General features: G+C 38.6%; 1 protein-coding gene across 1 annotated transcript in view; it reads left to right on the top strand.

The window, feature by feature from the left end:
* The window catches only part of PIP4K2A (phosphatidylinositol-5-phosphate 4-kinase type 2 alpha), a 108,715-nt gene extending 89,052 nt beyond the window's left edge, over positions 1–19,663 (top strand). Inside the window, exons 6-10 of the mRNA XM_035545179.1 lie at positions 1,451–1,489; positions 10,945–11,058; positions 14,379–14,622; positions 15,390–15,493; positions 17,321–19,663. Coding sequence (XP_035401072.1) covers positions 1,451–1,489; positions 10,945–11,058; positions 14,379–14,622; positions 15,390–15,493; positions 17,321–17,401 — 582 coding nt within the window. The 3' untranslated portion in view covers positions 17,402–19,663. The remainder of the gene's footprint in view (positions 1–1,450; positions 1,490–10,944; positions 11,059–14,378; positions 14,623–15,389; positions 15,494–17,320) is intronic.
* The last annotated feature ends 5,737 nt before the right edge of the window (positions 19,664–25,400 follow it).

Consider the following 25,400-nt stretch of genomic DNA (forward strand, 5'->3'; position numbering starts at 1 on the left):
GGGCAGAAATCAACTATTCAGTCATAACTTGGCTTCTTTTGGAGGATTTTCTTCAAAAGTGCCACTAAGAAGGAGTGACCGATCTCATACTTGAATTGGAGATGAGTAACTTCCAAAAATTTGAGAGAACTGCATGTGTTTTAGAGCATCATAATGTCCAGAGGCATTAAAAAACTGGGACAAAAGCACAACAAAAAGAAATATAAATAGCATTCTTAACATTTGACAACCTCCATAATTTCTACTATTGTAAATCCTCTTTTTTTCTCCAGTTTGGTTTTCTGTTCACCTTTGTCCAGGCCCAATAGTTATGCAGATGGAGCACAGAATACAATGTAAAAGATGTATCATCACTAAAACAAAATACCATAGACTTTCACTAGTTTTTTGTTTGTTTGTTTTGTTTTGTTTTATCAGATAAATATATAATGAAATGAAATCCCTGCTTGCTGGTCCATACAAAATACTGAGGGTGTACTGTCATATTTATCTTTTCTCTCCATCCTTTCTGAGTTTTCTAAGTTTGTCTCTGCAAACAGAACAAACAGGGTACGAAAAGGTGTGGTTGGGAATCCTCACATTCTTTAAACTAGTGCAACTCCACTCCAGCATTTCTTTACACAGTGCATACTTTCCAACAAGAGAGAGCTGATCTACCCATCTTTCAATATCCAATGGTTATCATGTAACTGTGTTAATGAAGATATAACTATAGTTATTATTTCTTGCACTGCTATTATGATAGATAAACTCTGGGTACTTAAAGGTGTGGTCCTGCTCCAAAAAAATTGAGAGGAAATATATACAGCCTTTTTTTGGTCACTTAAAGCTTATTCATAAAGCGCCATATAACTTACTTAATTTTTTAATGATTATAACTAGTATTTTTAAATATCCAAGATGCCATTGGCAAACACTGTAAATCTTGTGAAACCACTGTTGATCTCATCTCTTCTTTTGACTTCATATCGCACTGAGGTACATTGTTCTTGTTTGTACTTTATGATCTTTTTAAATATTTGTATGTATTTATATTGTGACATCCTTTTCAAATGTGTATTACATATGTCCAAGTAGTTATATAGAATAGGCTATTCCACAGCTATACAGCTAAATTGGCACAAAAAGATCAGAAGCCTGCAAGCCAACTGAACTTCCAAAGTTGTCTCAAAATTAGGATTAGAGGTGAGGAAGAAAACCCAGCAGTCAGGGGAATAATAGATGTAGAGCATTTGAGGGTTTAATCCATCTTTCTTCTCTCATGATACATCTTCTTCAAGTGATGGCAGAAGTTCAGTGCTATGGACATTCTACCTCCTGTATCACCTTTCTTTAAAACAGCTCTCAAGTTCAGAAGATGCAGTTCATCCACTTTTTGACCTGTTATCGTAACGATTTCAAATTAGTTTCTGACATATGCACATTTTTAGATCCATTTTTTCTGTTTCAGGGCTCTACTGTGGCTCGAGAAGCCAGTGACAAAGAAAAGGTATGGTGCATTTCTGTTTACTATTCAGTTACCTAAACTGCTAGCTAGTGTCAGGACAAGCATAATCAGTGCTGTTCTGCCCCTTTTCTTTGTTTTCTGTCATATTCTCCCCTCTTGAGTTCTACCTTATTCCCTCCTTTATCTTTCCCATATTTACTGCAGACCTTTGACTATTGGTTTGCAATGGTGTTGAAATTTCAGAGGTAAGTGAGCCACTCCTCTACCTCCTCCTTTTCCTTTTTTCTCTTCTCTTCTTAGTTTCTTCAGGGCCTGCCCTGTGGTAGGAAAACATCAAGAACTTCATTCTCTTTCTTCTTGCTTCTTCATCTTCTTTTTCTTGCTCTTTAATGTAGAGATTTATAGACACTCCATGTCACTTAATGGAAAGATGTGACATGGCACCACTTCTAATGTGAATGCAAAGTTGAATCAAACCTTGAATTGTGAGAACCATTTGGTATATAAAGGTCGTATAAACAAGCCAACAACTGACAGACTTAGATGTATATGTAGCTATAATGAGAGCAGTTCTCCCTCAAATTCTGTAGCTGGAACTTTGCTCTAAAAGGAAGTTGGTCGCCTTGTTTGTCTCCATCTCCAACTTCAGCTCATTTGGAAAATTGAACATTCTCAAAATAAACATTTATCTGAGGTTCCAGTGAAATACACCAATGGCACTTGAGGAGAGGTTTGTCTAAAGATTCTGCAGATAATTGAAGGTGGGATATAGTCCCTGTTCTGTAAGACTTCTTAGATTTCCAAATTTTGAGTGAAGTCTAGGAACCCATACCACTAGTTTTCTTAAGTTTTCCATATTCCTTCTGAATTATGCTGTTGCATAAGATCATTCAGCAATTTGCTTAAAAGACTTCATTTTGTTTTGTCCCAAAATTCCATTCTGATCACTTGTTTTTATCCTAAGCATTAGTCATACCATACCAGCCTCTTTAACTCTTCTGTGAATCACACAACTACACAAAGGGGTAAGGGGCATGCAATAGCTGTCAGTGCTGCAGTTCTAGCTGCAAGAAAAACTGTGTGCTAAGTTTTTCCACTTCCTCCTAAGGTATGACTCAACACTTAAATTCTTTCTTCCAGCATTACGCAACTAACATGTGCCAAATGCCAATTGCAGTTGCAGTAATCTGCATTAGCTCTCCTTTGCTGTACTAGGCCCTCAAGATCATGTCTTGAATGGTCTTCATTCTTTTCTTGTGGTCTGTTTTTGTCCTTGTTTAATAGCACAACTCTAGTGTTTTTGAAGCAAAGAGATTAACCCTTCAGTGTCTTGCAAGTGATACCTACTGTCATTGAAAACCTCTGCTGGTAGTACTAAAATAATCCGGTATAAATGAGGAGGGCAAATTATTTGGATGGGACTACTTCAGATTATAATTAATACTTGGAATAATAATGTAAAATTTAACAATATTACACATTTTCAGCTATACAAGAGGTGATACTGTACAGATATTTTGAGGAGTATTAGGAATATGTCTCATAATCATAAATAATAATACACAGATATTATATAGTAATACTAAGTGATATAATGTCACTTAGTAAACTGAGTGAGAACCTGAAAGAAACACTGCCTTAAGTCTGTTCCCATTCAAGTCCATGGCAAAATTACTATTGGAGTTGATAGCAAAGTTGAAACTAAGATGTATAGTTTTGTATAACTATACAGAAAAATTATTCTCCATATGTAATATGAAATTCTAACTTTAGTGAGGCCAGTGACAAAATTCCAATGAACTTCAATATGTCTAGAGCCTCCCCTTCCATTTTGCATATTTATATGAAAGATATATCAAAAATTGCTCCCCCAAAATTCTCCAGATAGTTTAAGTTTCAGACATCATTTTCTTTTCAAAGGAATTTGATTTCTTGGAGGCAGAAGTATGTTAAGCTTATCAAAGCTGTAAGCAAACAGTCTCAGGCTGCTAGAACAGATTTTTATTACTCATTATTCCCCTCAAATGTCAATACAGCGCAGCAAGGAGTCGACAAGCTACCGATCAGAACAAACATTTCAGAGCAAGAGAATGAACTGGGCAGACTGCTAACTTCATAGGGGGAACAAAATTTTACAAACACATTAAGAAAGACTCTTGCGGATTATTCCAAGCAAAGGAAAAAAATAATATTTTGCTCATTACATGTTTTCTGTGTAAATTTTTGAATCTATCTTTTGATCTAGAAAGCATGAGAAGAATGCACCATCAAGTGTCTTCATTGTAGATGTTTGGAACAGTCATTATCATTGTGATCTGAATCTCTCCCTCAATAGGCACTAGTTTACTCACATAAACTACTTCAAGTATTTCTAAAGAGCAGTTTTTAAGATTAAATAAAAAAGTTTTTGTTTAGTGATATGAACAGACAAAGAAAGCTTGGTTTTTGAAGCTATATAAGCAGTGCTAAGACCTGCTATCAGGAGATGTGTTTTTGCATGTCACTACATTGAAGACTTTGAGGATTGTGTTGAAATCTCCTAAGTTAGAAGAAACTGCTCTTCAATTGTTCTTCTAGAAAAAAAAAATCTCAAATATCTATCTGGTGTAGCAGCTTATTAGCAAACTTTTAGCCAGAGGCAAATTAAATCATCAATTTATTAATATCGCCCTGAAATGACATAAATAACAATAGAAATCCAATTAATGGCAGCATTAATTAATTACATATTATAAAGATAGCCATTGCTCTTCACATCTGAATAACAAAAAAGTAATAAAAGACAGGAAGCTTTTGGTGCTAAAATATAGGGCTAAAAATGTCTGCCAATGCTGTAGTTTTTAATGGGCTCTTAAGTAATTTGAAATACCAGTATTCAAGTAATCAAATGGTTTTCAGAATATTGAGCATAGTATGTTGGCTTCCTTTACAGCTGTGCAATCCAGTCTTTCGGTCATTTTCTAACACAGATTGCAAATTTTAAATAAATTACTTTGAAAAGGCTAAAATTTTGATGTTCTTGAATCTTTTTCCTATCAAGCTACTCTTTGTTACTTAGTTAATAAATAAGAGGTGGTCAATTATGCAGAAGAAAATAATGGACCATAAAGTAAGAAATCAGAAAAAAAAGTATTTCTCTTTTTTAGTTTTGTAGTGTAAAATAGGTATTAAGATTCAAACATTTTAATCAGTTTTTAGGAAGAAAAGCTGACTGGAATGACTCTGAGAATGTTACTTTTGGTCCTGTTCTCAGTTTATCTTCTTTTTGACTGTTTTCAACTGTTTAACATCCCAACATATTGATGATAAACTCTGAAACTGTCATTTCAATATTCTATGATAATCAGTGTGGAGACAAGCTCCATCCCCAAGATTTCACCTTAACACACGATTCCTCTCATTTGCATTATAAGTGATATTTTTGATAATAAAGGCATCACTTTCTTGGCAACAAGTATCATAACATGCACTTACAGATGTCTTGAATTTAAAAAGAATAGTATGCTTCAACAGTTGTCAAGTTCTGACAGCTGCTCCTTTATTTTTTTTAGTCTTTAGTTGTCTCTCTCACTCTTTTTTTTTTTTAGTAGTGGGCATTTTCTATTCATTCCTTGGACAATTTTGCCCTCTTAAGTGAAACAAGGATAATGCAGATCTCCCCTGGTGGTCTGTCCATAATTATGCTGCACTTTCAGTATGACATCAAATTAGCAGTTACAGCTGAGTATACTTGTACTTACAAAGAACTTCAGGATGTTGCTAGTGAGTGAGCAACTCAGAAGGAAATTTGAATAAGAAAAATGAAACCTAACTGATGTGAAGCCTACCCTATTTCATCTTTCTTGGTGAATGTCATAGACTGATAATTGTATGTCTTTAAATTAATGTAAAATTGGTTGCATTGCCACCTCTGTGGTATGTTTTTTCATAACACATAAATGCATAAAAATGACAGAAAATATATCTGAACAAAGAATTTTCTAATGAAGCTTCTTTTTGGAAAAAAATGCTATGGTTAACAGCTATTATGTTGCATTTTAGTTGATTTGTATGCAAAATACATAGTTTTGGTAATTAGATTGGGAGATGCTGGTAGATAAAACAAGCCACTTCTTACCTTAACTTTTTATCTTAACATTACAACATATTGTACTTAACTTACCTGATTTCTGAGAGGACAATTTTTCTTTTAGGATTTTGGTACAGGAGCATAGCAACAAGTTTGCTTGTTTACAAGCTTGCCCTTTTTCTTCTGATGTCAATAGGTAAAACTTGATCCAAGGTAGATCATCCTCAAAACTGAGCTTTTTTTTTTCCTGCTAATTTAAAATTGCTAATGCCAGAACAGCATTTTTTACTTATTTCTTTTAATGATTTCAATCTGCTTCATATGCCAATCTCACACAACAGGCGTGAAGCATGTCTTCTCTGTGAAATGAATCTAAAGTGGGCATATACAGAGTTTATAACTTCACACTGCAATACATTGCAAAGACAGCAATAAACATTCAGAGTTCAGATTCCTTTTTCAGTGTTCAGCCTTCACATAACACTAACCCTTGCTGTTTTTCAAAACAAGTCATTATTTTCCCTTTGTTAGGTTGGTTTTGGGGTTTTGTTTGTTTATTTGTTTAAAAGTCTGTTTTCCATATATTAAAAAATAAAATAAAATAAAATAAAAATGGCATCTTTGTCTTGCATTATATGTCGCATGTTTGTTTTGCAGTAGGAAAACATTAACTTTAGGGATAATTGTGCATGCATTTCCCTGAGCATTTATAAGCTGTATAGCTACTATTCTGGTACATGCTTGAATTCCTAATCCAACTTCTTGCACAATCTTTTGTCCTACAAAAACCTCTCTGGTAGCTTTTAAAACTATTCCAGTGTTCCCTCTCAAATCCCATTTTTGGGGTTACATCTCTATTTCCTTTGCCATTTGCAATCCCGTGATGCCAAATGCTGCAGACTTCCATAGGAGGCTCTAGTTATTCTTCTTCTTGTGGATCTGGTGACCTCAGACTTTTGTCTCAGTTCAAAACTACCTGTGCCAAATTGTTGCAAGCTATATGTAGCATAATATCCTTTTTAAAATGCTGTGTATGCTGGTAAGCACGGTAAATTTAATCTAACTTACTAAATATAAAATATTTTTTTTAAGTGCATGGGAGCCATTCACTGTGAAAGGAAGCCTAGGGTGTGGAACATCGCTCCTGGCAGATGTTCTATACCACTTCCAAAAGTTATAAACTATCAGCCCAATTTTGCCAGTTATTACCTGTGTGAATAGCTTAGCTGGCGACTAGTTCCAAACAAACAAGATTGCCATGCAACATTTCTCCTGTAATCTAATCTTTCTTTTGCTAGGTGAGAAATTGCTGCCAGGTTGTGAAGTTAGTCTTTTCTTCTTCTCCAGTCAAAGACTCTCAAACTTAGCTGTCCCACAGCTATTTTAGCAAACTTCTTCCAAAATACCAGCATTAATACTAGCCAGGATCATTATTCGAGGTCATGATGTACAAAAATCCCTTTGGAAAAAAAAATCTTCATTTTAATATTGGGATATTAATATTTAATATACTGAATTGAGACCTATAAGAAATCTGCAAAAACTATATCCTTGTTCACACTGAAATTAAACCTTACCTCTGGTTCTTACCTTTCAATTTTTTTTTACAAAAACATTAAGTCAGTGGACTGTTTCACAGTAATTTTAGTTTTTGTATCTGGCTTTACGTATTCTGTCTTCTTAGTCAAATAAACCTTTATTGCTTTTCAGCCTTTTGAAAGACAGTAAAACCTTCCTGTCATTAAAACTGTCTGTGACCATGGCAAACTTTAGAATGCAAACCTGAAGTGTGTTGGTAGCATGCTTTTTTAGTAAATAAATACTTCGTATTTGTAAAATCTATGTTTGTCTATGTATGCCTTCCTTGCATCTGTAAGTAGGGGATTAAAAATGATGGAGGTGGTTCAGAAAGAAAATCTATTATTAATTTAGTGGAAGTAGTTAGATGTTCATCTCCTGTGCAGCTCTTAAAATATTTAGTTCTTTAATGATAGTAATATGTTCATTATAATGAATTACATTCTAGGAGAATCTTTTTCCAACAAGGATTTTGCTTCATTGGAAATATTTGAGACTTCATTAAAAATTGATCATATCAATTATTTCATTAAAGCAAAGTCTCAATTTTTTCATTCAGATAGTGTTTCAAACTGCCACAATGTGGTTTTCTTTGTATTTATTCAAGTGCATAAGAGGAAAATGTCCGTGTTCGAAGTTTTCAATAAGAATACATACATTAAGAATTTTAAATAACTACTAGAGCCCCTCCTAGTTGCATATTTCATGGGCGTTAATTCCTAAATTCACAAATTAACTTTAAGCCATTAATTTCAGCATAAGTGCTACTAGAATTGCTACTTGTGCTGGCTGTCAGGAGTACTATTTGGTATTGCAACAGTACCCTAGGGCTATTAAGGTTTAAGTAAATGTGGAGTTATATTGCCTAGCACAGGAAAAAAAGAAAAAGAAAAAAAAATCTTTGTCTAGTAAAGGAATAGACCAGGCTGGGATGCATCATACAAGTGACGTGGTGAGAGAGCAACCACCGACACATAGCTTTTTAGCTCCTGTTTCTTATGTTGTACCTGCTGCTTTTACTTCCTCCCTTTTGTTTCCATGCGTCAGTTTTGGCTTTTGATTTCTTCTGGTCTGTATTTGCCAAGTCTTCACTGCTCTGGGCATTTGAAGAATGAAGGTGAAGAAACATGACCTCAGATAAAAATCCTCAGGGCAATTACTGAGGACAGGCGAGGCTACAAGGCTGGTAAGAGTCCAGCTTTTGGGAGAGCTGATTCACTGCCCTGAATGTCCTTGGTAGCGCCCCTTGCCTTGTGATGACAGGCAAAAGATAAAGCTGTGTCAGATTTGGTAGCTCAGTTTTATTAAAAATAGCTTATTGGCAAGGTGAGAGTGGCGTGTGGTACCTGCGCTACTGGATCATAATACCTTCCCAAAACACTGTTTGCAATTTAGGTTTATTTTGACTGAAGGCAGGCCTGCCCTCAGAGGAAAAGCACGCCTCCCCTCCCACCCCAGCAGGGTCTCATCAGCTGCTCTGGCGTTGTGCAGGAAGTCTGCGGCAGGGCCTGGCACTGAACCTACATGTCAGTGTCTTAACCACAGGCACATCCTTCCTCCTTGCCTCCCCCAGTTTTAAACAGCATTAATAGGGTTTTTTTTCAGAATCGATGGGCTTGTTTCACTTTAACCTCTGCCTAGTGGGATATACTAGGTGCAAAGATAATCTAAGATAAAGACGTTTCAGTGATTTTGGTGCTAAAAGGGAAGGGAGCTTGGTTTCCTGCATTCTTTTCATTATTGTTCCAGCCTAAATTAATTCATCCAAATCTCCTCTCCATTCTTAAGCATCCCACGCGTTGGATTCCATCCCCTGGCCTTGGCAGCATCCCTGGATCCTCAGCCCCGCCTCTGCGGAGTTAGCCCTCATCTGTGGGGCAGTTTGCTCAATCGCGTATGATAATCCCTGCAGCTGCCAGTCCAGAATGCTTATCTGATATTTCCCCCACTCTTCTTCGTCCTAAACCACTTACTGTGTAGGCCAGAAGGAAAATCAATGCCCACTGTGCTGTCGTAGAGCAGTAAACAATTCGCTGTTTGCTTTAAGGAGCACCTAACGGTGCCTGCGAGCGAAGCAGCCGCGCACTTCAGAGGGACTCGTGCAGGGAAGCCGTGTGGGCTGGACGCACGGCTGTGCTTCCATCTCAGCTGCCTGAGGCGGGGTTTTCCTCTTATTTTTCAGCTAAAATAGACGGAGTCTCTGGAGCAACACTAGAGGGTATTCTAATACATCATAAAATTCCAGACGCGACGCGGTAACGAGTCAGAGCAGTGAGGCACGGACCTTAGTTTTTTGCAAAGTTCGTAGGTGCAATGGATTTAACGTGGATTCATAACTACTAAAATCTTATGCAACTGTTTAAATGTTTGGGGCAGTTATTGGAAGAGAAGCATCACTTCTCTAAACAAATGGAGTATGGTGGGATCTTCAGCAATTCATGAATTCCAGGACCAAGAAAATAATTTCGGACAGTCAGGGAACTGAGCCACCTGTGTGCACAGCCCAACAGCAGAAGGAACTTTTACCCATTGGGAAGATGCAGAAAGGCATTGCAGGGTCTGCTCTGATGCTCACATTTTAATGCAGTGCAATCCAAGACATACGTTTGGGAGAAAAGTACCTTGGTGATGTTTTTCCTTACTGTGTTGTAGAAAGAAAATAAACTTATAAAGAAAAATTATTGTCCATGTTAAATTTACAAGCAATGTCTTACTGATTAAACTCCTGGAGGCCATTCCAGCAGGCTGCTGCTAGCTGCCTTCCATTCCTAGTGGAAAGACTTGCATATGAAGACTAACACTGAGGTGTTCTGCAACATTTCCTGCGTAAAACAACCCTTTTCTTCTCTAATGTTTTTTAAAGGTGAGGGCAGGGAGAAAGGCTGTTCATCAGTCTTAATGGGCAAATTTTTTCAAGGCTCTGATTGCAGAAGTTACTATTACTTCTGGGTTGCTTGACCAAATACCCCAGAGAAACTGGGTTTTTGCTTGTTATGTTGGTTTGCTGTTTCTTGAAAGTGAGCTTTCAGTCATTGCCCTCTGAAAACAGAGCCCACTTGAGGGTCTTAGTGCTAAAACCAGTGGTTACTTTATCTGCAGTGCTCATGTGAGAGTTTCTGGCTTTCCTTAATGCTGTTGCAAATCGCTTCGTGGGGGAGTTAAAGATGAAGATATTCAACTAATGCTCCCATCACAAGAATATTTAATTACATATTTAAAAGGCAGCGGTCTTCTCTGACATTCACCACTTCTAAGCAGCATTACATAATTCATGTTCACTTGATACTTTATAAACAGTTATTTGGTATTAGGCACTTACAAACGTTGAGGTGGCTACATAAAATGTAATCCTATCTGGCTAAATCTATAAGATCTGGTGCAGAAGTGCTTTGTTACGAGGTACAGATTGTGTTTCGACTTCACTTATTGTCAGTCACTTTGACAAATGCCATCTTGGAAGAAGCATGGACTTGAAGGTTAGATGCAAATGAAGTGCTGAGTTTGATATTTTGTCTCAGTAAAATTTACATCATTCCCAGTAAACATATACCTTCTAGGCTATTCACAGCATTGATAAACCAAGGAAACGGGTTTCTGTTTGCAGTTATGAACAGCTGCATGCATTGGAGGTGTGTTTGCTTCAACTGCAGAAGCAGTGGTGGGGCCTTCAGCTGTGACAGCTCGCTAATGCCCTCTTTGGGCCTTGGAGAGCCTTTTGAACTTTGGAAGGCTTGAAGGTTTAGCTCTGGTGGGGTTGGGGAAGCTTTTGCTCTGTACCCATGCTGAACCAGCAACTTCAATGTGCTTCCGTTTGCGTTCTGACTCTTACAGTAGTTTTTGTTTATTTTAGGCCAAAGAGTTGCCAACATTCAAAGACAATGATTTTATTAATGATGGCCAAAAGATTCACATTGATGAAAATAACAAAAAGATGTTCCTTGAGAAGCTCAAAAAGGACGTTGAGGTAAGAGTACACCTGTTCATATGTAGTAAAAATATGTGCCAAATTACAGCTAGCCCAGGAAACCATACCTGTAATTCATAAATGAAAGCTCTTGTTTGCAAGACTATAAGCACTGACTGTTTTAAATGAAACATAATTTAAACTTTCAGGAGTTGATCACTACTTTTGCTGATGTGATAAATGGCTTGATGGCATAGCTGATGGCCATACTTTGTCCCTGCCTTGATGATGTGATGTTAAACTGATGGTACTACTTGGTACATAAGTGCTTTACAAGCATAGTACCTCCAAATGCCCCTGGTGAGTATTGCTGGTTGTATTTTACAGGTGGAGGTACACCAAGACTACCTGACTTAAGCTGGATCCATAAATGGACTGTAGTCTGTAGCAGAGAATGTAGCTTCCCCTGCTTGCAGTTGTGATGCTCTATTTGCTTCATATTAGTAATCCAGTTTTAAATCTTCTTTTGTATCACCAGAACAGAGTGCCTCAGAAGTTTGTGTACAGCAGGTGGACTCATTATCATAGCGCAGTCATATCATAAATTTGTAATTGGCTGAATATAGTCAGTAGTTAATAGAAAAGTGTTACTATATGAATTTAATGTAATATTTATTATAACTGATTTAGCTACTCAGCAAGTAAACTAAATTTTGGGTTGTCTACTTCATATAACTTGGCTTCAGTTTCCATAAGTCAAAACATTATCACTAAGCACAGTGTTTTGCAGTCCCTATACTCAAAGCCTAAGATCTGTTTGCCTTGTTGGAAGAGACCTGATAGCAAAATGTTTCTGAGACTTAATAATGCTTTCAGCTATTTTTATCAGAATGGCTCTGTGAATTGACTGGTCTAGTTCTTCAGATCTGTGTCTGAGTGTTGTTCAAAAGCTCAATAGTTGAACACAATACTGGAACTTTAGAATTCGCAATCATTTGCTTTTGAAGAAATCTAATTTCCCATTATCATAATGATGAGAAATGTATGATGATGATAATTATGAAAACGTAAGTATTTTGTGAAATAATTGATATGTGCTTATTTTGTATTTGGAGCATTGCACCAGAAAACTGCTCTATCAATGTCATAGCTCTAGAGGTAGGTATATTTGAGCTAAACTTTTGTGCCCTTTTAACGTACTGCAGTTGCTGGCTAAAGCTTTTACATTAAGTAGGTTGCAGACGAGATATTAAACATGTGCAAGGAATAGAGAAGATACTTCATTGTTGCAGAATGTGGACTGTGTGTGCTATCTTCTACATCATTTACTGGATTGTAAATACAATGGCAGATTCCAGATAATGTCTCGAGAGGCTGTGTTTTATGGTTTTGAAATTTATACAGAGCATTGTTAAACATACATGTACACTACTAGTGTGAAGTGATCTGACACCTGATTTTAACAACAGCAACCTATTCCTCAGCCTTGTTTTGCTTTTTCTGGTCCTTCTGCCCTTGCTAGAAGACTAATAGCATGCACTTTGTACGTAATATTAGGCACTCAGATTTTACCACAATGAAAAAAAATGCACAACACTTAGCATATGAGTATCTTATGAACCACTATTTACTGTTAAACATACTATGGAGTAGTTTTTTTAAGTATATGACTTTGTATCCATTCTTTTTTGTCATTAAATATTTTTGTTGTACTGTATTTCTCTCATAATCGATTCTTACATCTCTTCCTTGTGTTCAAACAGGCACATTGCTGCTGTTTTGATGGCTTCTTGTCCATGACTTTTCTCAGTTTGTTCCTGCTTCATTTTCCTGCTGTCTCATCCCACTGAAACTGTCCTGAGAAAAAGCACATCAGGATATTTTTTCCACTCTAAATCAGATGATCTTTTCTTTGTGTTGATCTTCCTAAATCTTTTTGCTGTCATCAGCAGCACGCTTTTTTTTTTCCCGAAGACCCATTTTCTTCTAATTTGCAGTTCACTCTTCTTCCCAAGGGTCTGTTCTCTTTCATGCTATTTTTTATGGTTATTGGTAGATTTTTCTCCTCTCTCTCTTGATATTTATCAAGTACCTAATGATGTGCCTGGAGTCTTTCCACTCCTTCACTTTCCACTCCATCGCCTTTGGCCAATCTCATCTGTTCTTCTTGTATATCATTGTATATCATCTCTTCCAGCTCAGATCTCTTCTAGTCTTGTGAACAATATTCTGCGTTATATTGAAATGGTTAGAAACCAATTTCTTCTTTCTTCTTAAAACCTCTTCTCAATCTCACTCTTTGTAATGTATTTCTAGCACTTGAATTCAGAGTCACGTTGTTATCTCTGATTCCGCTCTCCTCAGAATCAGGATTTTGACTGTCGTTTTTTATTTCCCCGTGTTTTTATACTCATTTATCCCTGCCGCTATTCCAAAGTCTGGTTTAAATCCCTTCTCCTCTGGTCTGCTCTAACTTCTGTTTTGTAGCCCTTTAGAGCTTCTAAAAGCTGAAACAATTTGTATTTTCAGGCTCTCTTTGTGCATATCGTAAGCAGAGGCTCCACGGGTCATCCTATGGCAAGTTCAAAATCCCAGGATCGCTTTGAAGCTGCAGCACAGCACTGCCCTGCCTGCCCCTCACCCCTTGAACTGTTTATCCCTTCTTCTTGCTTTTATACATCTCTTATTTCCATCTCCCTCTCTTAACTTCCTGCCTTATTCTGTTCCAGTCAATTGAAATAACAATTTGTCTATATGGCAACTGTATTCATTTTCCAGTTTTCTTCAAACTCACCTTTATTCAAAAATACCCTTTCATTCACATTCACATTTTGCTTATGTGACTTACACTGGGAGCCTTTCACTCTGAAGAGAATATAGCACCGCTCCGTTTCTTCTTGATGTAAACCTTCACTACATTTCCACTGCAGGAATATTTAAACATTTTGGCTTGATTCTTTAACAAGGCTGGAAAGGGCGGGAGGAGGCAGACGTAGCACCAGCTCTAGCAGCCCATGAGCCCGATGCACGGAGGCTGGTGTGGCACCGAGCGGTTAGCAGAGTAGCCCTAATTAAAACACCAGACTGGAATGACAGACACTGGTCTTCACCACACGAAAAATTACTTTTCCCTGAGGATTTTGGGAGAGTGTCCTACAGCTTTTTTCAGTATAAGTTGCAAGTGACCTGTGCGCTGTTAGTATGTCTTAATAAATTCAGGTATCTTTTTTACTAGCTTTATCACTTAATCCTCCATTTTGCTCCTCTCAGAAACATTGATGTCCTCGACTGATGGCATTGTGTAACTTCTCGTATTTGAAAGCTGATCTTACGTTTTTCTGTAATCTGATATTGATAAATTGCTTATTATCACTTCCTAGTTCCTTGCTCAGCTAAAACTCATGGACTACAGCTTGCTGGTTGGAATTCATGATGTTGAAAGAGCTGAACAAGAAGAAGTAGAGTGTGAAGAGAACGATGGAGAAGACGAAGGTGAAAGTGATGGGACCCACCCTATTGGAACTCCTCCAGACAGCCCAGGAAATACGCTGAACAGCTCGTTGCCTTTGGCTCCAGGGGAGTTTGATCCAGCTATTGATGTTTATGGAATAAAATCCCATGAAAGTAAGCAGTAATAAACATTTAGATGTTAAGATATTTTGATTCTTGCACCAGAATCCTAACATCTCACAACCACGTAAAAGCAAAGTTACATTTCACAATATAAATTCACTCTGTAGGAGAGGAAATTGATAGCTGTTTGGTGTAAGCAAACACCGAACTTTTTCACCAAGCTGTTTGGTGAAAGCAGAAGACATCTGTAATGCTAAGCTTTGGTACTGAACATATTTCGTAGATATTGTGATGTGTGGGGATGCAGTCAAGTAGTTCACCTACTGCACAATCAACCCATATACTGGCTTACCTATTCAGACACTGCAGTTCTCAGCAGCTGTTCAAGACAGGAAAGTTGTTTATTTTTTCATCAGCATTTGATAAATACGTGTTCTTCTTTATCAATAAAGTATGTATGTTCTTCTTGACTCAGAAGCACTACCTTTCATAAAAAAACTTAGTTTTTCCCTACTTGTTTACATAACTATGAAGGAACTTGAAATCCACATTAAGTGAGCAATAATTCCTATTTCTGTATGCTGGTGTTTTATTTTGCACTCATTTGGGGGGGGGGGGGTTGAATCATATTCGAGTGCAGTTAAAGTCTCAGTTAAGAACATCTTGAGCCTGTGGTCTTTATAAAACTGTGATTCTGACTGACATTAACCTGCCTGAGCTGCTGATTGATCTTTAACAAGTCTCCTTTGTTAGAAGGAGGACTCATGACTAAGATGTCTCAAAAGTCATTCTTACTGTCACGTACTTGCCCTTCGCAGATGCACCTAGGAAGGAAATATACTTTATGGCCATTATTGACATTCTTACTCATTATGATGCAAAAAAGAAAGCTGCCCATGCTGCAAAAACGGTAAAGCATGGGGTAAGTATCTGTTGTTTTATTTTTTTTCCGGTACCATTTATAGATCTGCATTTTTGTTGTTTAATACACAGTCCAGGAGATCTGTGGAAAGGGGAAATTGTTTATTCCTGGTTTCATAAGTAATACAAAAGTACAGAGTAACTGCTACACATCACATACTACAAGTAAAACTCCCATTTCAGTTGTACACATATTTCTTACCAATAATGAAGACTAATGAGATGCTGCCTATTTAGGGCTTTGTACTGTATTTGTGTGATGCACCTTATTATTGCAATCAAAGCTGTTCACCAGGCACTTGTAGTAGTATACAGTTCTGTGAAAGCTGTTGTGAATCTTATTCCAGATGCAGGGCCCTAGTGATGGTTTCATTATTGGGTATAGCCTGCTGAAAGTTAATTCCTCAGCATATAACGTGGCTCACTTTACGAGTTTCATTAAAAATATATATTTTAAAATATATTTTAAAAAGTCCACTTTGCAAAATTAAGTATAAAATGTACATATCAAATACTTAGACGCTATTCAATGAAGGCTTCTGTTTGACTACCATTAATTTATTTTTGACTGAAATTGCTGTCCAGCAGCAGACACCAAAGAATCATGGTGAAGCAGCCCAGTCTTACAGAATTAAGATTGGTATCTTCCATTAGCACCATATAGTGATTTAAGGTTCAAATTTCATAAACTCTTTAAAAAGAACTTAATCATCTATGAGGCCAAAGCCCCTCTGTGTAAGTATCTAAGGATCAGGGCACTGTGGGGGGGTTTAACCAAAGAGTTCAGAGCTTTTTAGTTTCCAGCAGAAGGTGATTTAGAACACTTAGCAATAAGCCCTGGACAGGCTGGCAGAAGGTGTTTTTTGTCTCTCCAAAACAATGTATTCATTAATCTCTTGCTCTCAAAGCAGATGAAAGTTGACGCAGACCATTATCTGGCAATTACTAATTAACGTTGAATGTAGCAGACTTAAAAAATCACGCTTCTGGCTTAAATAAGGGATAAAGTAATATTGTAAATAGCAGCTATGATCATGGAAGCTGACTGTGATTAGAACTTACTACAGAACATTACTTTCGTGTAAACATTTTGTTTCTTTCACTATCTACATCCTCAGCCACCTGACACTGAAGTTTGTTCAGTAATTGCATGCATGCATTTTTTTCCCTTTTGTAAAATGAGGAACTATAAATATAAAGGACTAATGACTAATATAAATGACTAAATCTCTGAAAATGTCCAATAAAAAATATGAATGAAATTATGACCTCATTGAAGTAGCAATTGTACAGCTTCTTCAGGGAGTGCAGGTTTAGATTAACATATGTTAAAAAAAAAAAAAAGTTACTCGTTGTTACCATGTATTCCAAAGCAGGTAAATTAGTATTCAAATAGCAATACACATTAAGCAAGTAGTGACACACCAGATCCGACTACAGTAGTTCAGTCTTCTCACCATGAAGACACCGCTGCTCAAGAGACCAGAATCTGTGGGTAGCGTGGTTAAATGAGTGTGGTAGAAATTATGTAGGGGACTGAAGTACAGTGAAAGTAAAGAGGAGCAAAGAATGCTATTCAGAAATGGAAGGTGGATATTGTAGGGTTATGGTGGTGAGCACCAACCAGCATACCAGCGTCCCTGTTCTGGCATGGAGCCTGGAGAGGCATCCTTAAGATTCTGCTTGCAGGGGTTATTAGATTTTGTATGTATAGTACCTGGTTCTGAGACTGCAAATGAAGTGCATTAAGTAACACTGTCCATGACAAAGCATCAAATAAAACACTTGCTCTTCCTTCTTTCCTCTTCCCTCCCAATTCTTCGCGTAGGCTGGTGCAGAAATTTCAACCGTTAATCCTGAACAGTATTCAAAGCGCTTCTTGGACTTTATTGCTAACATCTTGACGTAACCTATCATGTTACATGGGACAGACACAAGACCTGGGGACAACAGCAGTGGCTACAAGTGTACGGAAAAAAGGAACTCAGAGAAGTGCTCATCTTGCAGAAAGCAACCCCTTTGTTTACATCTGCTGGCAAAGATGACTGAAGTGGGGTGGAATACTCGCTTTAACAGCTGCCTGATATTCCCAGCATAGTTCTAGCTATTTCTGACTCTTTTGTGTGTGCAAAAAAAATAATAATAATAATTAAATTAAATAAATAGAACAGCTTACTCAGAGTGCACTGTGACAGTCATACTCTGATGCTACCAGCTGAAACGGAATAAATGAGCAAAGAGGTGTGGGGTGGGGGTGGGGAAGAGTAAATGCATGTTAAATCTACAATATTGATATCAAATTGTAAACTGTGGATCAGTTTATTTTTTGAACTAAAAGATACATGACAGTATTCATGATGATGATGATAATAATAAAAACCTTACTGCGAATGTTACACTTACACCATGCACACTGGCACTCCTTAAAAAACAGCTGCAACAGTAAGCCTTTGGTGCCAGAGGCTTTTCCCATCAGGTTCACTGCAGTTGGATTTTTTCTTTTTTTTTTTCTTTTTTTTTTTCCCTCTGTCTCCCTTTTTTTTCCCTTTTTTTTCAGCACATTGCATCAGGAAGTTCAGGCTTTCAGACACCTGAGAGCTGATGTCTCTTATCTTACAAAGAGCTAACATGTAATTCATGCTGTGTGTACATTTTTGCTACAGTAAACTTATGTTAAGGGAAAAACCTTGCTTCTTTTACTTTGTTACCTGAAGTTTTCATTTGTTTTATATTCTTGCAATATAGGAACTAATAATGTTACAAGTGGAAAAAAGCTTATTTGAAGAAGCGCATAGTTTTGGGCAATAGTAGCTACATCTTTCACCCACGAGAGATGTGCATACTGATAGAAACTCCATTCTCTTGTAATTTAATGGGAATTTGAAGTTTAAATGCTTATGTTGTACTGTTTAAACAGTGGTATTTTATTATAGATTGTCCCTCTAAAAATTAACCCTGAATTTTACTGTTTACATTATTAGGAAAGCAGGGATATTTCTGAATTTCAGACTCGTGTACAATATATGATTTTTGAGTTTACATGTAAAGTTATTTTGCAGTACAAATGAAGTAATGTTTGTCATCTTCCAAGGTGTAACGTGCAGTAGTGTACTAAAGTGAATGTTTCGCTCACTTCCGTGATAGACTCTTTTACAATAAAAAGAGAAAGGTTATTGCAGAGGGATTCTTCCCAAGGTCGTCTTTCGTCAACAAAATGGCCTGTCCTACCATCTACTCAAATTTGATTGTATAGTACGTTGCCTAAAACTGTGCTGATCATGTTTAACTTGTTTAAAATTTTTAAAACACGATATTGTATTTCTTCTCTTCTTGTATTTTTCCCTGAAAGACTCCATGCTTGAAAGACAAATTTACATATGCTTAAAGTTTATCTACTTATACACTGTGCTAAAGCTGTGCCTTTGAAATTTCTTTATTGAAATTGTTAGATTTTATAGGCAATTTAAAAGAAGTCAAACCCTCCCCATCATCATTTCTAACTCAAATCAGGAGTGCCAGCATGCCTTCTCCATAACTAATGTCAGTGCTGTTAAGCCTGCAACTGTGCATAATGTATGTAGTGTTTTACTTCAGAGGAGCCTATACAATAGCAACCCATTACACTCTCTTCAGTGGCCAAAGGCAATACTATCCCTGTTGCTGTGTACTAATTTTATTCTCCTTTCCCCTACCTTTCCTTCAGGATTATTTTTTTTTGTTACATTTGACTTAGTGATGTCTGCAGCACTGTAATGTATGTGTATACTTTTGTATTGTATGTATTTAAATAAGTTGGTACTGTGGCTTGGTATTTTTTTTGTTCTCTCCCTGTACACCCCGGTTGTCTACATTTATCACCCGTGTTTCATTTCCTGAAGTACGCTGCGGCTTCTTAAAGCGTGAGGCCACAGCGAGACCCTGAACTAAAAATGAGGTACACGTACTTTGAGTAAATATTTAATTGCGGCCAATTAGTGTACATTTTTAGACAATTTTAGAAATTTACAACAAAGCATTCTTTTTGTCTGTGTAGCAGTTTTGTCACTCATTATTGTTGATAAACTGTTTATTTGGACAGGGCAAAGATGACTCATTATTGTATGTTAGTGCTTAGATTACACTCCAAACATGAGCAAGGCTTTATAAAATAAAGCACTCTGATGTCTCACTAGGTAAATCTTCTGTTCTTGTGTTTCAACTACATTTCTGATCACTTACAGATGAACTTGGGATGTTAAAATGAGCGTGTAGACTATATCATAAAGAAAACGTAAGAAGACACTTTAAACTTTTGCATTACATTTTACCTTGCTCCTTCCATGCTTACTTAAGTGGCTTGAAATGTTTAGCCTGTGCTTTTTTGTGTTTAGGCTGTGCTCCACGAACAAATACAGAGGTTTGTGAGTGATGATGCGATGCATTAAATCCTAGCATTGCTACAGAAAAAGGAAGATGGCCCACAACAGTTAATTGATATAAAGATTGACAGAACTTTGCTAATGTGTGTAAGACCTTAAGCTAAACAAATTATTTAAAAAATAATTGGGAACAAGCCCGGATAATTCACAGGGAGGAAGGAGGGCTTTCTGTCCGGGCATTTCAGGGCTTTGCTTGTCAGGGCTTCTGGCACATGACACAGCCTGCACCGCACAGCCCAGGCAAATGGCAGAAAAGTGCCTTTTTTCTTTATCCTGACTGACTTTTAATTCTCTTAATGCATTTCTCATTTTTTACTTCTTTTTGGTTTATGGCACAGATGTAGCAAGACAATGTTTTCAGAAATACTTTTGCCTATAAAATACACCTGACAGACTTGATGATAAAGCTGATGTTCCCCACAGGGAAGGCTGTTGAGGAGCTATTCTATTAAAAGTAGATGAAGTGATAGGGAGGGGAGAGAATCTTCTTAATTACTCACTTAATGATGTCTCCAGTATTAATCTAAGCCTGCACATCACACAGCTGCTCCAGCTGTTTAGGCTTCCGTATGACCATGGTGCTCAAGGACTGCTGCTCGCGTTACTTGGATGTGCTAGAGGTGGATAGCAAGCTCCCAGGCCAGTTCCCTGTGTTCGTCACTTAAAAACCTGCAGTATCCTCTGACCGGGCTGCCACACTCCTGTGCTGCTTTTATAATATGGATGCTCATACAATAAAAGTTTCTCATATACAAACCTAGCACAATGGGATAGAACGTGCTCCAGCCGTGCTCCAACAAACTGCTCAGCAGCTGAGGTGTTACTGCTTGTTTACAGCATGTCAAGCTCTCCTCTTTTTTTTTCCTAAGACTTCTGCTTAAATTTCACTTTGCAGTAAGTACATTTAAATTTTAAGCTAGCCCATCCTTTGAAGCGATGGTTCTTAGTGAGGAACTGCTCCTGTTGGTACAGCACTGTCCCCTTGCTGACACTCGGTTGTCTCCATGTGGTTACAGAGCTGAGATTCACAAGGCTGCAGCTACCTGTGGCCATCCTGCCCATCCCGTCCCAGCCTCCCAGCACAGGGGCATCCCCCTCCTGCCTGGTCTGCATCACCAGGGGTGACTGATTGCTAATCTCTTCAGGGGAGGTTGCCACACGGCCAGCAGTGTTTTACGGGGGCTGCTGGCTCCAGCAAGCAGTTGAAGGCCCTTTTCTTCAGGAAATGTGTGCATGTGACAATACATAGGAAGAGAATAGCTTCTCTGATGAAATGTTTTCTCTCTCTCTCACCTGAAGAAAACCTGAAAGCACTGATGATATTCAAGGTATGAGAGCCAACTGTCACGTTAATGCAGGGACTGCAGCAAAAGAGATGTTTAAATTAAAATTTCATGGAAACAATTTTTCTACATAAACTACATAATGTAAATGTATAATCTGAACTTCCAGCTTACTCCCTTGTGCTTACCTCTCCTTTCCCAGTGCAGTACAGGCTAGCAAGTACTGCAGCACAGGGAATCGTGTCGTTCTGATGTTCTCGCGCTCCATTACTCAGTGTCTGTTCTGTGTGTGCTGTCCCCTGCTTCTTGGTTTCTTTCAAACTTTCACACTTCTCATGTAACGGGAATAGAAATAAAAACAAAGCAGTTAACTTAGAGAACAAATCGGCTTCACTCCTTCCTGTCCATCTTAATTTCTCTGTGCCAGCTGTTGCTTCAGGAAGTCAGCACACCCCCTACAATGCAGTGCTGTAGCAAAGAGCAGGCGCTGCGCAGCTGCAGCAGTGCTGGCTTCGGGCTCGTGTGGCCAGTAATGGTAGGCTGCTGCACGAGGGATCAGAGATCCAGTGCCGTGCTACAAGGGAATGTGCATGAACAAGTGATAGAGCTTGAGAGCCGCAGCTTCAAGTGGTGAAGATGGTTTGTGTGAGATTAAGAATCACAATCTAACAGTAACCTTATTAAAAGCATTGGAAATTAGGACCGGCAAGGACTTGAAGAAAGAGTTATGGTCTGTCCCAGAGCAGTCCAGCTGTAGATAAACAATGGCAAGAAGTGGTTTAATCTTTACCAGTGAGGGCAGGTCCATGGCTTCCCCCTGCTAGCCTTTCCCAGGCCTCACTAGCTATGACGTTAGATAGACTTCTTTCTAATATCTTTCCTGACTCTGCATTACTACAATTTAAGCCCATTAATATTTGTTCTATCTACAGCGGGCCCTGAGAACAGTTTATTCTCTTCCTCTTTCAGTCTCTCTTAATACGATCCTGCCTTTATATACTGAACAATGTAAATATTAGCTTTGGCACATATTAAATTGAATATTTCCTTTCCTTATTTAACAAAATAATCAAAGTAGTTTGAGCCAGACAGAATGACCTATTCCATCTTAACGCCCAATTAAAAATAAATAAATAAATAAAATGGTGCTTCTCAATTGTCAGTCACATTTTATAAATAGATTTACAAATATGTATCTTGAGATTTTCCTAGTAATCCATGTACTATCTAATCCCAAAAATGTGATGATTGCTGTTTGAACAGAACACAATCTCAAAAGGAGCACACAGATACTGCTTGGCTGTAGCTGTTGCTACAACTGCAATAAAATACCAACCACTTCCTTTTTTATCAAAGCAAATGATACCACGATCTTTGTTTTCCTAATGATATTCCCCATTCTCCAAGCTTCTAGTCTCATCTCTGTCAGTGATACGATATGAAATAATTATCTGGTCACAGATAATTAAGATATGAAAAATACTTCTTTGTGAGCTGGCATAAATTTACACTTGCCCAGTGCTCTGACTATTTTTGGACATTTTAGTTATTGCCCAGTGTGCCTTGAGTTTATATAAAGGGTTCCTGCTTTGCTCCCAGTCAGCCTGATTAATTCATACTGGCTTGTTTTATGTAGCTGTGTGGTGTATCCTGCTGGATTAAATGGAGTTTGTGAAATCCTCGTGTTCTGCAGCAGTTTGACAACCCCATACGGGACAGGGACGTGATTTAACTCATTGCCTGTCTCCATTCCCACTCTTTCCCCTTGCCTCTGCGTAAGTAGCCCAAGGCCAAAGCTCTTTATTTTCTTTTCCTTTTTATGTACTTTTAAGTGGATCTGTAAAAAACATTTCATTATAAGAGAATCTCAGACACTCTTCTGTCCCCAGCCTATTTGGCATACAAAACCCAACACAAGGGCCAGCTGCCTTCTGTGCTGACAGAAATTAAGTTTGCATTCCCCCAGCTGTGGATGAAAGGCTCGCATTGGACTCTGGCTGGGGAAAAGTCCCGTGCCCCCCGAGATGCACCTGCTTAGCCCAACTGCTAGGGCTCAAGTGGTGCCTGAGGATCCTTTCTGCCCCAGTAGGTGTGACTAATTAGCGCCGGCCTTAACTAGGCACATGGTGCTCAGATGGACTTCATGCTCTGGGCCCGGCCCTGTCTTCCTTTGTACCCTGTAACCACATAACAGCAACAAAATATTCCCTGCCTTGAGGGGTTTCTCTGAGTGTTGCCACTAATTTCAGCTGTCAGCCGTTTCAATAAACCAAACACGTCTGTGGAAGCACTGCTTATTTGGATGGGGTTTTCTTCTGACAGACCAGAAACGTGTCCTCATGCCTGCTGATCTCCCCCCTTCTTGACCCTCCATCAAGCATGCTCCCCACAGCCACGCTTTTTGACCTCACTCGGAGGACTGAAGTGTCTGGCCTAAAGCAGATGATGGGTTCCACAGGCATGTTTTGGCAAGGTGGGGCTAATCCATAAAGAAACGAGCTTTTCAGATTAGAAGATGGATGTGAAAGGATTGTCAGTCTCTTAAGGTCCACAATGAAGCATCCTATTCCTTCTCAGGCACTGGGATCCCCCTAACTGGCCTTCTTCTTGGGGAAGGGGCATCAGCCATCTCACCAGGCCTCTAGATTCAACAACCGCCACTACAGCGAGGGAGCAGGCCGCGGCTGGTGGCCGGGAAGTCACCCGACCTGGCCTGTATGTACCCGGGGCAAGCTCAGGCTTCAAACGTGTGGCTACTCTAGAAGATCAGAATACAAATGGTTTAAGCACAAAATGCTCTCCTGTGCTGGAGTCCCTGCACTCACGAACACCCAGAAAAGAGCCGCTCTCCCTTATGTTCTCATGCCAGTGATCGGGGCTCATTATCCAAACCGTCTCCTTCAGCACTCTAAATTACCTCTGAGCAACTGCAAGATTTATCAGCAAGAACACCAAGACAGCATTTGTTCGATTCCTGTCCGACAAGGCTCGAAAGAAGGAGGGAAAAAAGGTACAGAGCTGTTAGTAATCAAATCCCATCACATACTAAAAATAAAAGAAGCTGTTTCAGCAAGGTGAGAGACAAAGCAAGTTGCACCATAGTGAAGATGAGTGTTTGGTGCAAAAAGGTGGGAAACATTAAGCAAAGAGCCAACCACAGGTGCCCATAAGGTGAAAGTTGAAGATGCTCTTCAAACAGCCAAGCTTTATTGCCATTACGTGCTTTAAAACCAAAACTATGCGTTCAAATTAATCCATGCTTTATGTGCAGCCAATGTGAGGAATGCGGATGTCATAGGATGGCAGTAACGCAGGGAGTCAGGGAGTCCCCGCGCTCTGCAGAAGCTGTGACCAGGACAGACACCCTGCCGAAAGCCCTGCCAAGAGAGAATTAAACTCACCGAGCCTCGTGAGCACCAGGGCACGTGCAACTCCTGCAAGGTAGCCACAGACCAACAAAATAAAGACGGGGGCTGTGCTCTAGAATAAAACCCTACGAGCAGCATCTGAGATGTCAGGGGGGAAAGTAGTGGTCACAAGAGACTTAACCTGATATCATGTTTCCAAAAAAATGCATTCTCTCATTACATGGAGCAACTAAAGAAGAGGGTCTGCACACTTACAGGACTTTTCAGCAACTAGAAAATGTAATTTCACAGCCAGGCATAACTGGAGGGCTACATTTACACAGCCTATCCTGAAAATGAAAGGTGGAAAACTTCAATGAGTTCAAAGAAACTAGCCAGGCATCTAATACAAAGACATTTCTGGATACTTTCTGCATGTTCAACCAAAGTATGGTTTCAAGTCTTTCATATGATACAGATATTATGAAGTCAGAGCCAGGAAATTAATTCTGGATGTTAGCAAGCAAACTGTTTTTAATCCTAATTGTTCCTTTTCTGCTAAACAAAGTGGTTTTAAACAGACCTCCCATGTAGCTTAATTTTGTGTTTAAGCCAGCTGCTCACAATAAGAGCTTTCCCCTATTCTTGCTTCTCCCACAACTTGTACTGTTACCTTTCCAAACCAATTCACAGCCCTGAGTGCACTGCTCTGTTTTTTAATCACTGTGGTAGTAGTTCTCACCTACTTCCCTTGCACTGACCACCCTATAGCCACAGCCAGGTTTTGCTTTAACTAACACTTCTATAGCCAAGATTTGCAGTGTTCAGAAGTAAGTTGTAGTATTTCTAAAGCTGGAAGT

The sequence above is a fragment of the Cygnus atratus genome, chromosome 2 (genome assembly GCF_013377495.2).
Source record: "Cygnus atratus isolate AKBS03 ecotype Queensland, Australia chromosome 2, CAtr_DNAZoo_HiC_assembly, whole genome shotgun sequence".
Lineage (NCBI taxonomy): Eukaryota > Metazoa > Chordata > Aves > Anseriformes > Anatidae > Cygnus > Cygnus atratus.